Source organism: Aegilops tauschii, chromosome 3, assembly GCF_002575655.3.
Source record: "Aegilops tauschii subsp. strangulata cultivar AL8/78 chromosome 3, Aet v6.0, whole genome shotgun sequence".
In the NCBI taxonomy this organism is placed as follows: domain Eukaryota; kingdom Viridiplantae; phylum Streptophyta; class Magnoliopsida; order Poales; family Poaceae; genus Aegilops; species Aegilops tauschii.
Window position 1 is genome coordinate 621,284,933 of NC_053037.3, and position 18,675 is coordinate 621,303,607.

Here is an 18,675-nt window from a genome sequence, read left to right on the forward strand (position 1 = left end):
TGGGACAACAAGCAGCAAGGGGAGATGAACGTGAAGGCAAGATTAGACCGAGCAATGGTCAACTCCAGCTTCCTTGCTCTGTTTGAGTACACAAGCGTTAAGCACATAAGTAGTGTTGAATCGGACCACTTCTTTGTGCTGGCGGAGTTGAGAACAAATATGGAGACCGGCTGGACACGGGGCCGTCGTTCTTTTCGCTATGAAAATGTATGGCAGTGCCATGCTGACTACGATGAGAAGGTGCGAACGATGTGGCGAACGGGAGCCGGGCAGGGCGGTCTCCAAGGCATCATGGACGCCCTTGCTGAGGTTCAGACTCAGCTGGGTGCTTGGGGTAACCGTGAGTTTGGCAACATGCAGAAAAAGGTGCGCCGACTCCAAGTCCGTCTTGACAGATTGCGAAGCGTTTCGATGGGTCGTGGCCCGACGGAGGAGGAAAATAATGTTGCCAAACAGCTGCGAGAAGCATTGCGCCAGGAGGAAATTTGGCTAAAGCAGCGATCTCGTGTGTCTTGGTTACGCGAAGGAGACCGGAATACGGGATACTTCCAAGCCCAGGCAGCACAACGTAAGCGTACCAACCGAATTACCTCACTGGAAAGGGCGGATGGCCAGCAGTGCACCGATCCAGTGGAGGTTAAAACAGAAATAATAGATTTCTACAAGGCACTTTACCAGTCTCAGGGTTATGCGCCTATGGAGGAACTGCTGCAATGCGTCCAACCACGAGTGTCGGAGGCCATGAATCACAGTCTTGAGAAGGAATTTTCGGCATCCGAGGTCAGGGACGCTCTTTTTGAAATGGCCCCGTCAAAGGCTCCAGGAGTCGACGGATTTACGGCCGGTTTTTACCAATGACATTGGGATGTCGTCGGGGAAGATGTAACAAAGGCAATTCTGGGATTTCTCAACGGTGGTGAGCTACCTCTTAGACTTAATGATACGGCTATCACTTTGATCCCGAAAGTCCGAAATCCGCAGAAAATTTCCCAATATAGGCCAATTTCTCTGTGCCCGGTTTTATATAAAATAGCAGTAAAGGTGTTGGCTAACAGGGTTCGGCTCATACTCGATGAGGTCATCGGAGAGGAGCAGAGCGCATTCGTACCGGGTCGATTGATCACGGATAACGTTTTGGTTGCTTATGAATGTGTTCATACCATCCGCCGAAGGAGGAGAGGAACGAATGTAAGTTGTGCGGTGAAACTGGACATGCTTAAAGCATATGACAGAGTGGAGTGGCACTATCTCGAAGCAATGATGGTCAAGCTGGGTTTTGGCGATCGTTTTACCAGCCTCATAATGAAATGTGTCACATCAGTTCGGTTCACAATCAAGGTAAATGGTGAGCTCCTGCCCTTTTTTGACCCAACGAGGGGTCTCAGGCAGGGCTGCCCTATGTCCCCATACCTCTTTCTTATATGTGCACAGGGCCTTACTTCCCTTCTCAACAATCACGGGGCTGCATATATCGATCGAGGAGTTCGGGTGAGTGTTCATGCACCATGGGTAAATCACCCATTGTTCGCTGATGACAGTCTAATTTTTATGAGTGCAAATACCCAAAGTGCAGAAAGACTCAATGAAATTCTCCGGATCTACACCGAGTGCCCAGGCCAGGCTGTGAACCGGGAGAAGAGTTCAATTTTTTTAGTGCAAACTCAAGTCAGCCTATCCGAGAAGCCCTCAAGGCCTCTCTTGGAATCTCAGTGGAGGCATTCTCGGAATGATACTTGGGTTTACCGACTGCCATTGGGCGTATCACTAGCGGCACTTTCAGCCATATTGGTGATCGTGTGCGTAACAAGATTGGCAGCTGGTCAGAAAGGAATCTCGCATGTGCAGGGAGGGAAGTTCTACTCAAATCAATCGCTCAGGCGATACCGACCTACAGCATGAGTTGCTTTCAATTGACGAAGAAAGTTTGTAAGAGTGTTACATCCCCTATGGCCAAATATTTGTGGGGAAGCTCTCTTGACAAAAGATCGCTGCATTGGATATCATGGGATAAGTTGACAGTGCCAAAGGTCAAGGGGGGAATGGGCTTTCGGGATCCCGAAGTATTCAACCTGGCCATGTTAGGCAAACAAGGTTGGCGACTGCTAACAAATCCCAATTCGTTGTGTGCCCGGGTGCTCAAAGGAAGATACTACCCACACACGGATTTTCTCCATGCCACGGTACCGGCCCGAGCTTCGGCGACATGGAAAGCAATAGTGGCGGGACGGAAGGCATTGGAGGTTGGTCTAATCCACCGGGTTGGGGACGGCTCCACAATCTCTATCTGGACAGACCCGTGGATACCGAATACACTATCGCGGAAACCAATAGGTCGCCTTGGCGTTACACCATTGACTAGAGTTTCTGAGTTGATTCATGATTATACTGGTAATTGGGATGAGGAACTAATACACCAAAATTTTCTACATCCTGACACAGAGGCAATCTTGAATATTCCCCTCAATTCTGTGGGAGGGGAAGACATCTTGGCATGGGACTTGGAAAAGTCAGGAAACTACTTTGTAAAGTCAGCGTATCGATCTCTTATGACTCGCAACGAGCCTAGCTCCATAGAGGAAGGGACGATCATGGAATCTTTATCGGCAAACAGAGAGATGTGGACTGCACTTTGGAAAATCCATGTGCTACCGAAGGTTAGAGTGTTCTGGTGGCGAGTTCTCAGAGGCATCTTGCCGGACTCAGTGACCTTGCAGTACAGGCATATCAAAACCAGCGGCCGGTGTGACATTTGTATGGCCATGGATGAGAATCTGCTGCATGCGCTTGTTTCTTGCACTCATGCAAGGAAATTTTGGGCAGCAGCCAACGAACGCTTCGGCTTCCGGCTACCACAGCTGCACCACGATACTTGGGCTCGTGACATTCTGTTGGACAGCTTGTTCTCTGATGACACACGATGCAAAATCATCTCCATCATGCACTCTATTTGGACTTCAAGGAATAACTGGACTCATGGTCGAGACGGGTATGACCCGGCCACGGCGCTGAAACGGGTGCATGAAGCTCTCTCCATCATCGACATTCCGGGACGGCGGACCAGGACTGCAAGCCAGGGTTGGCGTCCTCCGGAGGCGGGATGGATCGCTATAAACACTGATGGATCAGTGTATGCAGATACGACTAGGGGAGGGGAGGGGGGGGGGGTGGCTCGCTCTCACCTCTCTTTCCTAGGAGCATGGTGTAAGCCTTTGCCGGGCGCTTCGGACCCTTTCATCGCCGAGCTACTGGCCTTTCGGGAGGGGGTCATCTTCGCCCAACTCCGAGGTTTCTCACATGTGATCATGGAGGTGGACTGCTCACAGTTGGTCGACCTCTGGAACTCGCGAGGTAACTCTAGATCGGTTGCTTCGCCCATCTTTAGAGAGTTAGCGGACTACATCGTTACTTTTACTTCTTTTTCGGTTCGACAAGTTGGTAGGGAACAAAATGTGCCGGCCCATCTTTGTGCTCAGCGTGCCTGTACACTTGATGGGACGGAATGCTGGCTAGAGAGCAGCCCGGATTTTATCCGACCCAGCCTACGGGCAGATTGTAACCGACTACTGTTATTTTGAATAAAGTCCGAACTTCGATGCAAAAAAAAGAATATATTTGGAAGCAACCATTGACTTTTATTTGGATTCCTAACAAATTTGCTTCTTAACAAAAACGACTAGCAAACTCTGTAAAAAAAAAACAAATGCATTCTGCAGGTAAAACAAAACAAAATGGTACACCCCATATTTTTCGCCAAGTTTTGCATGTGTTACATCATGATAATTTTTTTTGATTTTATTAAAAAACATCATAGTTTACAAAAAAAAATCATATTTTTTAAATTGGGCGAAGAAGACATAAATTTCGCATGCAACCTGGAATAGCCTTTTTTTTTCTATTTTCCGGGCCCAGCTCTACTTGCGGCCCGGCCCACTCTCCAGCTCAGTCTCATCCACTTCCCTCCCCCGCCACCAGCACCGCCTGCTCGCCGGCTCTCGGAATCCCCGCCGGCCAGCTCCCATGGCAGCGGCGGCGTCCACGGCGACGCTCTCCGGCTGCGCTCGTGCACCCCCAAGCACCTTAATTTCCAGCCCCAGCTCTACCCGCCTGGCCCCATTCGCGTCACGCTCCCGGCCCCGCCGGCTTCGCGCCGCCGCCGCCGCCGCCACCCTCCGCGAGGTCTGCTCCGGCCGCGTCCCCGACCACGTCCTCCAGAGGTAACCGGCCCGCTGAAACCCCACCCCATCCCACAGCTCCCATTCCTCCTCCCCCTTGCTGCATTCGGTACAAATTTCTCACTGAAAGTTCAGTATTTTGCAGGGCTGAGGACGTCGGGTACATCTCACCCACCGAGGTGCAGGAGCAGTCCCTGCCGGTGCTCCTCTCCGGCCAGGACTGCATCCTCCACGCCCAGGTGCGCGCCGGCCGCCGCCCCGTCGATTTCTTTGTACACCTCTACTGCAGAATGACAGTGTGATTATCAATTTACAACTGTGGGGTTGGGTGTAGACAGGTTCAGGGAAGACGCTGGCGTACCTCCTGGCGGTCTTCTCGGCGATAGACGTTGGCCGGTCCTCGGTGCAGGCGCTGGTCATCGTGCCGACGCGGGAGCTCGGCATCCAGGTGAGGTTGTTGTAGCTGATGTTTTGCTCTGCCGCGCCGGCCTCGCGTGTGCCCGGTGGGAGGTCTGACTGGCCTGTTGCTGTTTGTATGTAAAGGTCACCAAAGTCGCCAGGCTTCTCGCGGCCAAGACTTGCAACGTCATGGCTTTGCTTGACGGCGGGATGCTCACGAGACAAAAGAGCTGGTTAAAGGCAAGTGATCAATCGTCCCTTGGTGGATTTCTGTGTCTATGCCGATGCGTGCCTAGTTGCAGGAACATTTTTGGATCTAGTCTCATGTCGATAGGGTTTAAGATCCTTCCATGTTTATATGATTATATTTCATACAAACATTGGTCTGTTGTAGTGTTATACTATAATGTAGTCTGCATTTCTTTTATCTGTTGTGCTGTCTCCCTGCTAACAACGTCGGCCTGTTTTCAGGCAGAGCCCCCTGCAATAATTGTAGCAACTGTTGCAAGCTTGTGCCAGATGGTTGAGAAGCGCGCTTTCAGTCTTGGATCGATCAAAATATTAGTTATCGATGAGGTGGCCACTCCGTTCTTCAGCCCCAAACCAAATTACCTATGCAGTGTCTACATATCTTCTATGATGCCATGCTTATTCGTTTGGAAACAGATTAGCTAATGTAAAAAAAACTTCGTTGTTTTGTCAGGTTGATTTCATTTTTGGATCATCAAAGCAAGTGAACTCCCTTCGCAAGATACTAAATTCTTACACAGCAGCATCCAGCCGTCAGACCATCTTTGCTAGCGCATCGATACCTCAGCACAATCGCTTTGTGCATGACTGCGTACAACATAAATGGACTAAGGTTGATTCTAGCATTCATTCTCCGGTTGTGGACTATCGTGATTGTTTGTCTACACGCCTTGAATATGCATTCTAATTACTGCCTGAATGTCTGTGCCTTTTGAACTTCAGATGGATACAGATATTAGTTTTCACATGTGTGTCTCCTTTGTGCAGAGCGATGTGGTTCATGTTCATGTCAACCCTGTCCAGCCCATGCCTTCACACCTACATCACACATATGTGGTGAGCATATCTTCTAATGACCACTTTCATCTTAAAGTTTATTTCGTGCATATTACTCCGTCCGTTCCAAAATACTTGTCGTGGTTTTAGTTCAAAAGTACATTTGAATTTGCTCTTATTGGAAAATTTAGTCATTTTACATGGCATGGCAGACCTTCTCTTATTATCCGTGGATCTTCCCCTCCACAGCTAGTATATTCTGATCGACTAAGTGCACAAGCACAACCAATCTCCTTACTCCTGAAAGCTCGTTTTTGGCCTCATTCTGATTCTCTATCTTACGAGAACATAATCAATGTACAGATATGCAGCAAGAAGGAACGGTTGCATGTTTTGCTGTCCTTGCTTGAGAGGGATGCACCAAAGTCGGTGATTATATTTGTCGCTCAACAGGTAATGGAGTAAATTAATTCATTTCATGCCATGCCATGTCGATTGTAAAACAGCTCTTGTACCTTGGGATACCCTTTCACCTGTTTTCCGAGGTGCCAACCTATGAACTATCATAGAGAGATCCATCATAGTTTCAGTTTCCTCTGATATGGTAGTGACGTGGTTCTATGATCAGTGCCCTGTTCAAATCCATAGTGTTATTACTATGCCTTAAATTAGTTCCATTTGTAGAACTTCTATATTCATATAAGTGACAATTCTGGGTTATTTTATAATTGCTGTGTTGCCAAGTTCTTAGAACTCATGCTGATAGTAAATGAGTCTCGACTAAAATCATGGTAGATTAGTAGTGGTCTGAGAACAGTACTCTGTTTGATAACCGTTGCAACCTATTGTTTTTAGTCTGAGAAATCAAAAAGGGCTGGAAATCCTCCGTCGTCTACACTTGTTGTCGAGTTCCTGAGAGCAGAGTATAAAGGCACCCTGGAGGTGCTTGTACTAGAAGAAGATATGAACTTCAACGCTCGGGCTACCTCGTTTACTGTAAGTGCTCCCGTTCAATTCTTTGCCTAGACCCCTAGCATCTTGATTATGCTGATTGAAGACCCGTGCATCAATTTACCGTATGGCTGCAGGAAGTCAAGGGAAAAGGTTTCCTGCTAGTTTCGACGGACATAGCGAGCAGAGGGTTCGACCTTCCGCAGACCAGCCACATATACAACTTCGACCTTCCTAAGACGGCGACCGACTACCTCCACCGCGCTGGAAGAACCGGGAGAGAACCATTCTCCAAGTCGGAGTGCAGCGTGACGACCCTCATAACGGAGGAGGAACACTTCGTGCTACAGAGGTTCCAGAACGAGCTCAAGTTCCACTCCCAACAGCTGCCCTTGGAGTCCATGTTCACTTTCAACTTGTAAATAGTTCTTCCTCCATGTTTTATCTAGACTGGAGGTTTTTATTTATTTATGTAGTGCTCAAGGTGAAGATATGTGTATTAGAACGAACAGCCATGAATCTTAATAAGCTTTGTCAAATTCAACCACACTCAATTCGTAGTTCCACTCATCCACAAACATGCACAGCATATAGTTGAACAAAATCACACACATGTCAAATTATATTCGTAGTTTCACTCATCCATCCACAAGCAGTTAGTTATCGGCACGAAAGAGCGAGACTATCGTTCCATAAGCGATGCAAACGATAACAAATTCAGAACCATTATGTTCTGGCACAATGGAAGCTGGCTAGATGCTCGTGGGATCATTCCATAAGCGATTACCGATGACTGTTTAGTTTGGGGTGGCGCCTGGTCTGTCATGAAGAGGAGTATGGCTAAAGGTGCTGGACTACTGGCATTGCTGGCAAGTGATAGGTTCTACAGGCTCCTCAATCATTCTCATATCATAGGCCACGATCTTCACCATGGGGAGGACTGTTTCGATCTCCTCGTTCATGAATGTTGTGTTTCTCAGGTTGAGAGTCCAGATGCTGTCGCAGTACCTGTAGGTGCGCAGATTGCCGCCCTGTCAAGCCAAGAGGAAAACAATCATGCATGTGAATGAAATCAATGTATGGATGGAAACATGACTAGAGATTACAATATTGTGAAGACAGCACTCTGAATTTGATGGTAATACTAGCTAGTAGCTAGGCAGAACTATTTGAGTGAAGCTATTGCCATGTAGAAGTATTGCTTTCTGAAATAATTAAACAGCATCAGCTACATGCTTGCCAGAAATGAGTGTTGTTTCCAGAATTGTTTCTTGGTTTGAATACAGTATGTTCTAAAAAACTCAGCAAACAAATTCAAATACTACTTAGGAACGATTGGAAGAAACTATGGTATGCAAGTCAAGAAGAGTGAAATCATCCAGTAGGTCCAAATGTAAGTCAGGAACAAGACAGGAAATTAAAATCCACACACTTGCATGTTGCAGGCAGTTTACCCTTTCATAAACCAAGCAATTAACACGAGCACATAGTTACATACTATGTTTCAGACAAAAGCAAACAAATCTCCTGGAATGCGTTAACTTATCACAAAATTATGGTTTAACCAACTGCCATGTATAATTTGGCTATCAAGCACAGATCATTTTTGTTTAGGTTTCTTTTCCAGGAGAAGTATAAATCTGCTCCTAAACGAACAACGCCAGCCCTGTGGTGGGTTGGAAAATAACTGCGCCGAGCAATTTACTTCATAATTAAGCACGCAAGTCGACATGGCATCAAATCAAACACAAGCATAAAAGATCTGTAGCTGATCTGCATCATCAGTAGAGCTACACTGCAGCAGGGTATTTCAGCATTATTCCCTTGGTACATCACAGCAGAGAGATGGATGCTTAACACAAGAAAGAAAGTAGGGAATTCGGTTGGCGCCTTGAAGGGGAAAACAATCACAGCCAAGAGGAAAACAATCATGCATGTGAATGAAATCAATGTATGGAAGGAAACATGACTACAGATTGCAATGTTGTGAAGACAGTATTCTGAATTTGACGGAAATACTAGCCAGGCAGAACTATTTGAGTGAAGCTATTGCCATGTAGAAGTATTGCTTTCAGAAATAATTAAGCAGCATCACCTACATGCTTGCCAGGCCATGCAAAAAATGAGTGCTGTTTCCAGAATTATTTCTTGGTTTGAATACAGTATGTTCTCCAAAACTCAGCAAACAAATTCAGATACTACTTACTTGGAAACAATTGCAAAGAAACTATCTTATGTAAGTTAAGAGTGAAATCATCCAGTAGGTAGGTCCATATGTAAGTCAGGAATAAGACAGGAAATTAATCCACACAATTGCATGTTGCAGACAGTTTACCCTTCCATAAACCAAGCAATTAACATGAGCACATATATAGTTACATACTAGTATGTTTCAGACAAAAGCAAACAAATCTCCTGGAATGTATCACGAAATTGTGGTTTAACCAACCGCCATATGTAATTTGGGTATTATAAGCACAGATCATTTTTGTTGAGGTTTCTTTTTCAGGACAAGTATAAATCTGCTCCTAAACGAACAGCGCCGGCCCTGTGGCAGTGGCAGTGGCGGGTTGGAGAATAACTGCACCGAGCAATTTACTTGATAATGAAGCACGCGAGTCGACATGGCATCAATCAAACACAAGGCATGAAAGATGTGCGTCTGATCTGCATCATCAGGAAAACAGCTAGCTACACTGACAGAGGTAGCAACAGCAGCAAGGTATCTCATGCATCAATTATTCCATATGTAAGTCAGGAATAAGACAGGAAATTAATCCACACAATTGCAGGTTGCAGACAGTTTACCCTTCCATAAACTAAGCAATTAACATGAGCACATAGTTACATTTTCGGTTTCCCAGACAAAAGCAAATAAATCTCCTGGAATGCGTTAACTTATCACAAAATTATGGTTTAACCAACTGCCATATATAATTTGTCTATTAAGCACAGATCATTTTTTTTTCAGGTTTCTTTTCTAAGCATAGATCTGCTCCTAAACGAACAAACAAACGCCGGCCCTGTGGCGAGTAGGAAAATAACTGCGCCGAACAATTTACTTCATGATTAAGCACGCAAGTCGACATGGCATCAGATCAAACATAAGGCATAAAAGATCCGCATCTGATCTGCATCATCAGGACAGCTAGCTACTCTGACAGGTAGCAACAGAAGCAAGGTATCTCAGCATGCATTGCATTAATTATTCCCTTCAAACAAATCTGTATGTATGTGCATCACAATAAAATCCCACAGAGATGAATGTCTAGCACATATAAGAAAGAAAGTATGGCATTTGGTTGGTACCTTGAAGGTGGCCCTGCTCTCGACATGCTTGTCCAGCGCGTGACACATGGACTGAAACAACAACAACAACAACAATAAGACCAGGATCAAAACACCACCTAGCTAGATGCTTGCTTGTTGTTGATGGATGAGTTTCGGAGAGGAACCAGTGCAGTGATAGCGTGTGGAAGGGAAGGGAAGGGAAGGGAAGGGGGACCTTGTCGAACTGCATGACGACGGCCATGGCGAGCTCGGGGCTGAGCGCGCCGCTGGCCACCATCTCGTTCAGCGTCTCGATGAGGGCCACGCCGATGACCGACTGCCGGTACAGGTCGATCGCCTCCGCCATCCCTCCGCTGACCCCTAGACCCCTGCCGGTCAACAGTAAGCAGCAAGCGTCAATCAGACCCCATACGCAAGACGGGCGTGGCGCGCGGCCCCGATCACGCCGGCCGGAACCCAAGCCGTCATCGGCCACGGCGAGCGCACGCACGGATTCCGGCGAGAGTCCCAAACCCGCGCCGCAGCAAACGCACCCCAACCCCGGCAACCGCCGCTAGACAAACCCTAGACGCGCGGCGGCGCCGCCGAATCAGTCGCGCCGCGGCTGCCAGCAACCAAAAACCCCACCCGGAATGCAGCCGCGTGGAGAGAGGCTCTTACCTGGTCGATCGGCGGCGGGTGCGCCGGTCGGCGCTCCGGATCTGGAGCCGCAGGGCGGGCGGGCGCGCGAGGCCGGGGGCCGGGGGTGCGTTTGCTGCGGCGCGGGTTTGGGAGCGGAGGTGCTTGCTTGCTTGCTTGCTGCTGCGGCGGTTCTCCTGATTAATTCCCGTTTTGCCCTTGCAAGCCAGTGGGTGGATTCGTTCGACGCCAAGGCAGCCTTGTCATCAATGCCCTAAGTGGTTGTTTGGATAGAGGAGATTAGCAATGGGATTAGAGAAAATGAGTTTTAAGCTGATTTCTAGGAAAGTCGGTTTTATCTACGTTTTTATGAATAATCAGTTTATGAAAAACTATGTTTGGTTACAAAGGTAGATAGCCCCGCGACTCGTTAATCTTTGCTCGTCACTTTCCCCAAATTGGCCGCCATTGCTTATCCATCGGAGTATAGGCAGCCCTGTTTGGTTCGGCTGTGGATTTCTAAAAGCAGCTGTGAAAAATCTGCTGTGGAAAATTTGATGTGAAAAAGATGTAGGTCATTTGGCAAACCAGCTGATACAGCTTTTTCATATTTTGGCCCGCAGCGCAATCAGATTTTGGAAAGCACGTCCTGGGCTGCTTCCGCTTTTGGTTCAGATTTTGGCAGCGGATTCCTGGAATCGGATTCTGCTGGGTTCGCCCTTTGGTTCTGATTCTGCTGCGCGGCAGCGGAATCCGTCGATAAAAGCTGAACCAAACAGGGCCTATATGCAGCTGCTCCCCTCGAGTTTCTCCTCTGTTCTCTCCTATTCCTCCTTCGTCCTTAGTTCGCTGACATCGCTGCTCCATTCCTCTCGGCCTTAGACGAATCATAGCCTAGGCCTCGATTGCTGCTCCTCTCTCCTCCATCCAAGGCTTCACCAAGGGGGACGCCGCTGAAGTGCGGACGACGACAACGACTTCCACTCAACGGCTCGCTGTGCGCAGCGGCCGCTTCCCCTCGAGACTCTGGCGTTCGCGCTCGGTGGCGACCACTTGCTCTGGACGACACGGCGCGAACGGCGGCAGCGGCCGCTTCCTCGACGACTCAGGCGTTCGCGCATGACGCCGGGCGCTTCCCTTCAATGATGCCTGGTGCTAGGAGAAGACATGGAGGTAGTAGAGGGTCGGGTGTGCGGGGGAGGATCAAGCTGTCGGAGCCGGAGAAGAAGAGTGTGAAGGTGACATGGAGGAGATCACAACAGAGTGATCAGGGAGTGGCAAAGACTATGCGGAAACTAATCTCGGACATGCCGGGCTATGCTGCATGTATGGAGATCGCCCTGGGGAGGATCTGGTGCCCGTTGAGTACATTGGGGGTTAAGGAGATGGGGGAGAGGGGTAGATTCACGTTCTTGTTCCATCATGAGACAGGGAAGGTGAGGGAGTCCTGGACTAGGGGGTCCTCGGGCTGCTGGCCTATCTTTCATGGGCCGGACAGTTGGGCCGCACTATGGCTGCTGGAGGACCGGACTATGGGGCGACATTGTATCCAGACAGGAGACCTTTGGTGCCTTGGTGTGTACTCCAAGTCAAGATGGAAGATTCGACATACTTATTCCCTTGTTGTAACCGACTATGTGTAACCCTAGTACCCCTGGTGTCTATATGAACTAGAGGGTTTAGTCCGTAGAGGCTAGGATAACAATTGTCATCCTACTAGCTTAGGGTTTAGTTCCCCTGATCTCGTGGTAGATCAACTCTGTAAACATCCATATAGACAAGCAATATAATCGAGCAGGACATAGGGTTTTACCTCTTAGAGAGGGCCCGTACCTTGGTAAATATCATGTCCCTCGTCCTTTGTTCCCCATCGATCCAAGCACTGCTAGGGAAAACCCTAGTAGTAGCGTCTGTTTTATAGCTAGCAGTAGCGCTTGTGTCGTGGAATTGTCACGGCAGATGTCCTAGCAGAAGGACTTAGTCGTGGAGCCATCGCAACTAGGTTAGCTTAAAGGGGTTAAATGGGACAAAGGACACAGGGAGTTTATACTGGTTCGACCCCTTGCGGTGAAGGTAAAGGCCTACTCCAGTTTGAGATTGTATTGCTGGGGTTTCGATTACCAGGGAGCGAATACGCTTGACCTAGTTCTCGATCTCTTGTCTTGCCCTAAACCACCGCCGGGTCGTCCCTTTATATACACAGGTTGACGCCCGGCGGTTCACGGAGTCCTGGCCGGCTCATACACAACGTGTCCGGCTCGGTGACTAATTACACTTGCCTTACAATACAAGTCATACATAGATGGCGGTTCATCCTCCGGGACCCTAAGTCACCTCTGGGTCTTGGGCCGTCAACGGGCTCGTATGATTCGCCATCTTCATTGGTAAGCCGCCAGTGGTATGACCCGGCCCCTCCTGGGCGGTTCATACCCAATAGTTATATCCCCAACATTAGGCCCTAGGTTGATTTGAACTTGTTCACATCAATCTTCAATACCTGACTTGTCACAATCTTGTATCACTTGTCTGATAAACCTTGCTGTAACCTGCCATGACGTCAGCTCACATAATTTTCTTAAACTGCCATGACGTCATTTCGCATTAACATCGCACGTAGCCCAAATCATCTTAATTGATACTTATCTTAATGAGCCTCCCGAAAACCGAGGCGTCCATATAGCCATATGATGATCTTGGCTTCCTCGATTCCCGCGCATGCCTTGTATCCACCCCCTTATAAATAGAGACAGGGGTCTTTATCATTTTCACTCCTTCCTTCGTCTTCCTCTCGCATCTCTTCTGCCGCTCGAGCTCCGCCGCCGCGACCTTCGACCGCTGCACCGACCCAGGCCGCTGCATCGACCTGGTTGGATCAGAAACTCCAGCGCGCCACCGCTGCTCCTCATCGTGCGTAAGTGCACCTTTCCTTCCATCTCAGATCTGCGTTTAGGGTTTGGGTAGTTCATTGGCGTTCTTGCTGTTCTTCGCTGTTTTCTTCAACTCCAGTGGCTTTTAATCTGGATAAGCTACGAACCTTGTGCGGAAGTAGTTTTAGCACTTGCTTTTATCATTATAATAACATCTCTTCACAGAAGATCTCATCAGAGCACCCATACTTTCCCACTGCCGCCACTTTAGGCTAGATTTTTACTGCTTTTCTGAACTGCCATAGATCCAAAAATATAGCTTGAACTTGTGAAATCTGTTTGTCCACCACTTTAGCAAAATTTTCTTTTGACCAATCCGAAGCACCAACACTGTCATGGCGGCTTATGACATAAACCGTAACCCATTATATATCATTAGGCCCCGTTTAAGCCGCCATCATTTACCTTATAGTCAATAACTTCTATAATATCCTTCTGGTCTTAACAACTGCATACTTTGAACTATATCTCCATAACCATTAGCCTTGTACAGCGAATTAAACAATAATTTGTAAGTCGCCAGATATCTGTCGGTTTAATAACATTTTGAACCGCCTTGTGTAGGTTGTGCATCCAACCATGGCTAAGACCGTCACATCATGTGACTGGGTCCCATCCGTTGTTACTGAAGCAATGCTCTAGGAGTACATCAAAATTGGCTTCTTACCAGCAAAAAACATCATTCAGTGGCGTATTCTGAAACCAAACGAAGTCAGACCTCAACCACAGGATGGTGAAGTGATTGTCTTCACCGATCATATGAACCGGGGCTTCTCACCGCCCGGGTAAAAATTCTTTCGTGACGTTTTACACTTTTTTCAACTTCATCCTGAAGACATTGGACCCAATTTTGTGTCAAACATCTGCAATTTCCAAGTCTTCTATGAAGTATATCTTCAAGAGGAACCAAGTGTTGAACTCTTTAGAGAGTATTTTTACTTGAACCGCCAAAATGAATTCACTGATGGGCCCAGTCAGGAGCTCGGAGGGATCTCAATTCAACGACGCAGAGACGCCGTTTTTCCTTACGCCAAACTTCCAAGCCATCCCAAGGATTGGAATAAAACCTGGTTCTACTACAAGGATACGTCTCCTGCTGATGAGAACCCCATGCCCGGCTTTCGTGACCAACGGCTCAATCCGAAACATCCTCTCCCTGACCGGCTTACCACTGCTGAACGGGACAAACTTGCGCCTACCTTCTCAAAGGTTAGAGCGCTATTGGGCAATGGATTAAACGGGGTTGATCTAGTTCGATGCTGGGTAGCTTGGCAGATCATACCTTTAAGCCGCCGGTTCGGCTTAATGTGTACATACACTGGTGATACCAAAGACCCACTGCGCTACAGTTCCACACGCTTGACTGATAAAGCTATCAATGAGATGACCAAGACTCTTCTGAATGAAAGTTTGGAGAGCTGCAGCCAAGTGGGGCTAAATCCCTTCTGCACACTCAACAAGGCACCAGATGTAAGTCGTCCGGTTTATATACTTGACCTCATTGTTCATAGAACCTGGATATCCTCAATCTTTATTGTAATTTGTTGCAGGCTAAATCGGCCTTTTGGGATAAAAAGTATGATGAAAAAGCCGCCAAGAGGGCCAGGGCTAAGACCAAAGCCGTCAAGAAAAACAAGAAGAAATCCATTGCTTCTGATCTGCTTAATTTGGACGAAGATGATGATGAGTCGGAGGTAGACCTTGATTCTCTTGGCTCTTTTTTCATCCATCTTATTGACACTGATTGCTATCAGGATGACGCGGAGACCAGCCAGGCGGGTGATGACGAGGTAACTATTATTTCCTCCGACTCAGAGCCCTTGCCAAGGAAAAAAATTCGACGAGTGATCCGGAAAGTAAGGTTTTCTAACCCTTTAGCTCACTTGGATCCCAACTTTATTTTGAAAAAACAACAACACGAGAACCGGCGTAGAACCCGAACCAGTGGAGGTGGAGAACTTTCCTCCGGCTTGCCCAACATGCCAGCCCCACGCAAGCGTCGGAATGAGGTACTTCCAAAAATTTCCAACTCTTATTTATTCTCAGGCAGATTTTATTCATCAAATTCTTAGTCCTCGTGACTCAATTTTATCAGGAAACTCTCACTCTTCATCTGGCGATTCATCTCAGACTCTGCTTCCGGCTTTCAAGACTGCCCCTGGGTACCAACTTTACCTGAACTTTCCAGCATCCCTTAACTCCTACTAACTTTCTAAATCCTCTTGCAGTGGGAAAACAAAGCCTAGCAAAAAAGCTAAGGTAAACAAGCCAACAGAAGATCCCAGGACTCATGAACCGGAAAAACAAGCACCTATTTCTAAGGCCTCCGTTGAACAATCGGAAGAACCTGTCAATGACCCGCCACCAGAAAATCATGGTACCTCTGCTGATCATATAGTTGTTGACCCCTTGGGCACTGAACCACCGATCCTAGTCAAGCCCTCTGAACCAGACACTGAGGAGGTTCTGATTACTGGCACTGGTTTCCAAGAGCCGGGGAATCCTATTGCTCTAGCAAAGCATTCTGCCAAGGAAGAATTGGTTGAAAGGCACAAAGTCAAATTTGACATGGCCAACTATTCTCATCTGAGTATGAGTGAAATCCTCTCTGGCTATCTGAATCAAATACATAGCAGCCGTGATCTGGAGATTGATATGGTCAAGCAGATGCATCAGAAGCATGAGGTATCAATTCTTGCTTTTTCATAAGCTATATTCCATTAGCCCCCAAGTCTACTGAATGTGAAAGAATATAATATGCTGTAGACTTGTCAGATAGCCTGTAACTTATGCATCTGAATTAACACTTGTAGCCCACAAGGGCTGGCTTAAACTTATCAAGATAAGCTGGGCCTTCCAATAATCAATTTTGCACCTGTAGCCCAAGGACCGGCTTAAACTGTTAAGTTAAGCCGGGTCTTCAGTTAGAATGATCTATTTTGCAGCTGTAGCCCCCAAGGGCCGGTTAAATCCATATGATTAAACCAGGACTTATTATTGTCAGATAACAAATCTTGATTCACTCATGCAAACCGGTTTATCCTTGGGAAAAATATAAACCGGGGTCATCTGCCATTGTATCGTTTAAAGAAAACTGCGCATGCATTAGCCCCCAAGTGCCAAGTGCTATTGCTTGCAAAGGGCTTGGGACTTAGCAATATATAATGTGTTATAAAGAAACTTTCTGCACGCATTAGCCCACAAGTGCCAAGTTCTATTGCTTGCAAAGGACTTGGGACTTATCAATATATGCTGTTTTATAACTGTGCATACTTGTTTGAACCTGCTCTTTTCAGGAAGCATCCAGTCAATTTCAGTCTGAGCTGACTGACTTAAAAACCTGGCTTGAAGCACAAGAATCTGAAACCCGAAAGGCTGACTCCAAGTTCAAGTTTAGCTTGGATGAAAATGAAAAACTCAAAACTGAGTTTAATGCTGAGAAAGCTGCCTGGACTGAAGAGAAGGCTTCCCTGATCAAGAGGGCTGAACAGGCCGATGCCTCATTAAAAGAGGTCACCACAGAACTTAGTGGCTTGAAGCAGCATATCAATCAAATGACTTTTGCTATTTTTGGTAAGACATGTTATATCATAATAACTTTCCACCTTTCATGTTATAAACCGTCAGGTGACTTAATCATCATATGCCATGCAGGTCCTAGAAGCAGCAATCTTTGGAAGGAGATACTGATAAAGCTCAAGGCTGTTTATACATTAGTAGAACAACCATACACCGGAGCTCAGCGTACGATAGCCACCATCTCCCCAAGTAATCAAGCTCATCTCTTCTCAGCAACGTTTTAAGCCAAATTTCTGTTTTGCCTGCCCGTATTGAAGAAAACAAATGATCGGCTGCTAGAGCCGGTGCCATTACGGCTTTAAGCCGGGCAAAGGCATGGCAGTCAGAATTAGACCCGCCCGAGCTAGCCACTGGCTGCCCTAGTTTCAAAGAGGACGGGTCTGCTTTTGACAAGAAAGATTTTGCTGCGTGTGTGAAGGAGATGCGTCCCTTGGCGAGCCTGCTTGTTGAAGAAATAGATCTGACCAAATATCAGGCGGCTTATACCGCGGAGAACCAGAAATTGCCCACGCCGGCTTACAAAATTGCAGATCTTACCCCTCCAATCCGTAAGCACACTTTTGTCCCTGAAATCGATCCGTTTGAGCTGATCGATGATGAAGCTGAATTCCAAGCCTTGACTGGCATCAATTGGTCATCGCCTGACTTCCAGACGGTGGAGGGAGAAGAAGAACCGGCGCGGGATGACCCGGAAGCATCAAACCGCCAAGACCAGGAGAGCTGATCCGCAGGACGGTTCTCAATTTTCCTCATCAAATACTGCTTTTGAAAACACTTAATCATTTGGGCTCGAGGAGCCATGTAATAGGCTAGTTAAACTCTGATCTGCCATGCCATCATGCATTTTTTGTTTTGCATAACACTGCTGATCCGCTAATTGAAGATCTGCCACTTATGCTTATGATATCATCAATTATGCAGATCAGATTTATCATTTTTCCTGCAGATAAAACAGATCACAAGTGCCCTGGCGGTTTACCCCAGGGCGGGTCACAATACCCCATATAAAAAACCACTGGTGACTATAACAGTCCATAACCAGGGCCGGCTTAATCACAACCTTATATAATCATAACAAAATATCATACCTATGATATTTGTTCACACTACCGGCTCATCATAACTGTGCAGTAAGGGTTACAACACAAAGATTGAGAGCACAACGCCTTGTTCATTTGATTTATACCGCCAGCTAACAACGTCGCATGCAGCAAGGGGTAATATCCCGAAACTTAGAGTGCAATGCTCTAAGCACATAAAATCATCATACACTGGCGACTTAAAGTCCAAGACCAGGCCGGGTTAACAAACGCCGGATAGATTCATATATGAACCATAAGGCAACATAGCCCTCATCGGTTTTCAACCATGTATTAACATGTCACAAAAGATGAATCTCAAAAAATGTTCAAATCAAATGCAAAATCAAAAAACAAGGCTTTCACAGGCTGCCAAGCCTTCAAGTCAAGTGCTTTTCAAGGGCCGCACAGCCACTGAGTTAAACCTTCATTCAACCTTGTAAGTCGGGCCTCACATGACCAATCGCCGTTTTAACTTTGACAAGTTCAGGGTCCGTATAAGATTGACTGTCAAGAGTACGGCAAGTCATTCCAGGATTACCTGGGCCGAGTGGCAGACTTAAAGAGGCAGGATAACCCAGGTTTTTAGGTGAATACACCTGACTTCCAAGCCTACTACAAGGGTCATTAAAG

General features: G+C 47.0%; 2 protein-coding genes across 2 annotated transcripts; one reads left to right on the top strand and one right to left on the bottom strand.

Moving 5' to 3' along the window:
- The first annotated feature begins 3,915 nt into the window (after window positions 1–3,915).
- Window positions 3,916–7,108, top strand: LOC109766867 (DEAD-box ATP-dependent RNA helicase 58, chloroplastic). Its single transcript, XM_073511385.1, has 10 exons — window positions 3,916–4,214; window positions 4,318–4,411; window positions 4,507–4,620; window positions 4,716–4,815; window positions 5,047–5,147; window positions 5,275–5,433; window positions 5,589–5,657; window positions 5,961–6,050; window positions 6,453–6,593; window positions 6,686–7,108. The coding sequence occupies exons 1-10, from the start codon at window positions 4,018–4,020 to the stop codon at window positions 6,968–6,970; spliced, it is 1,350 nt and encodes a 449-aa protein (XP_073367486.1). The 5' UTR covers window positions 3,916–4,017; the 3' UTR covers window positions 6,971–7,108.
- A 31-nt stretch (window positions 7,109–7,139) lies between these two features.
- Window positions 7,140–10,667, bottom strand: LOC109766868 (transcription initiation factor IIA subunit 2). The gene is made up of 4 exons (XM_020325632.2): window positions 10,500–10,667; window positions 10,054–10,207; window positions 9,858–9,908; window positions 7,140–7,579 (listed from the first exon to the last, which is right to left on the bottom strand). The coding sequence occupies exons 2-4, from the start codon at window positions 10,183–10,185 to the stop codon at window positions 7,403–7,405; spliced, it is 360 nt and encodes a 119-aa protein (XP_020181221.1). The 5' UTR covers window positions 10,186–10,207; window positions 10,500–10,667; the 3' UTR covers window positions 7,140–7,402.
- Between the last annotated feature and the right edge of the window lie 8,008 nt (window positions 10,668–18,675).

What these genes read in the sequence shown, in the direction of transcription:
- LOC109766867 (XM_073511385.1), top strand. Translation starts at nt 4,018, where the DNA reads ATGGCAGCGGCGGCGTCCACGGCGACGCTCTCCGGCTGCGCTCGTGCA. An exon ending in AAATATTAGTTATCGATGAG is followed by an intron (nt 5,148 to 5,274) that starts GTGGCCACTCCG and finishes TTGTTTTGTCAG; the next exon opens with GTTGATTTCATTTTTGGATC. An exon ending in TTATATTTGTCGCTCAACAG is followed by an intron (nt 6,051 to 6,452) that starts GTAATGGAGTAA and finishes TATTGTTTTTAG; the next exon opens with TCTGAGAAATCAAAAAGGGC.
- LOC109766868 (XM_020325632.2), bottom strand. Translation starts at nt 10,185, where the DNA reads ATGGCGGAGGCGATCGACCTGTACCGGCAGTCGGTCATCGGCGTGGCC. An exon ending in TCGTCATGCAGTTCGACAAG is followed by an intron (nt 9,909 to 10,053) that starts GTCCCCCTTCCC and finishes TTGTTGTTTCAG; the next exon opens with TCCATGTGTCACGCGCTGGA. An exon ending in AGAGCAGGGCCACCTTCAAG is followed by an intron (nt 7,580 to 9,857) that starts GTACCAACCAAA and finishes TTGGCTTGACAG; the next exon opens with GGCGGCAATCTGCGCACCTA.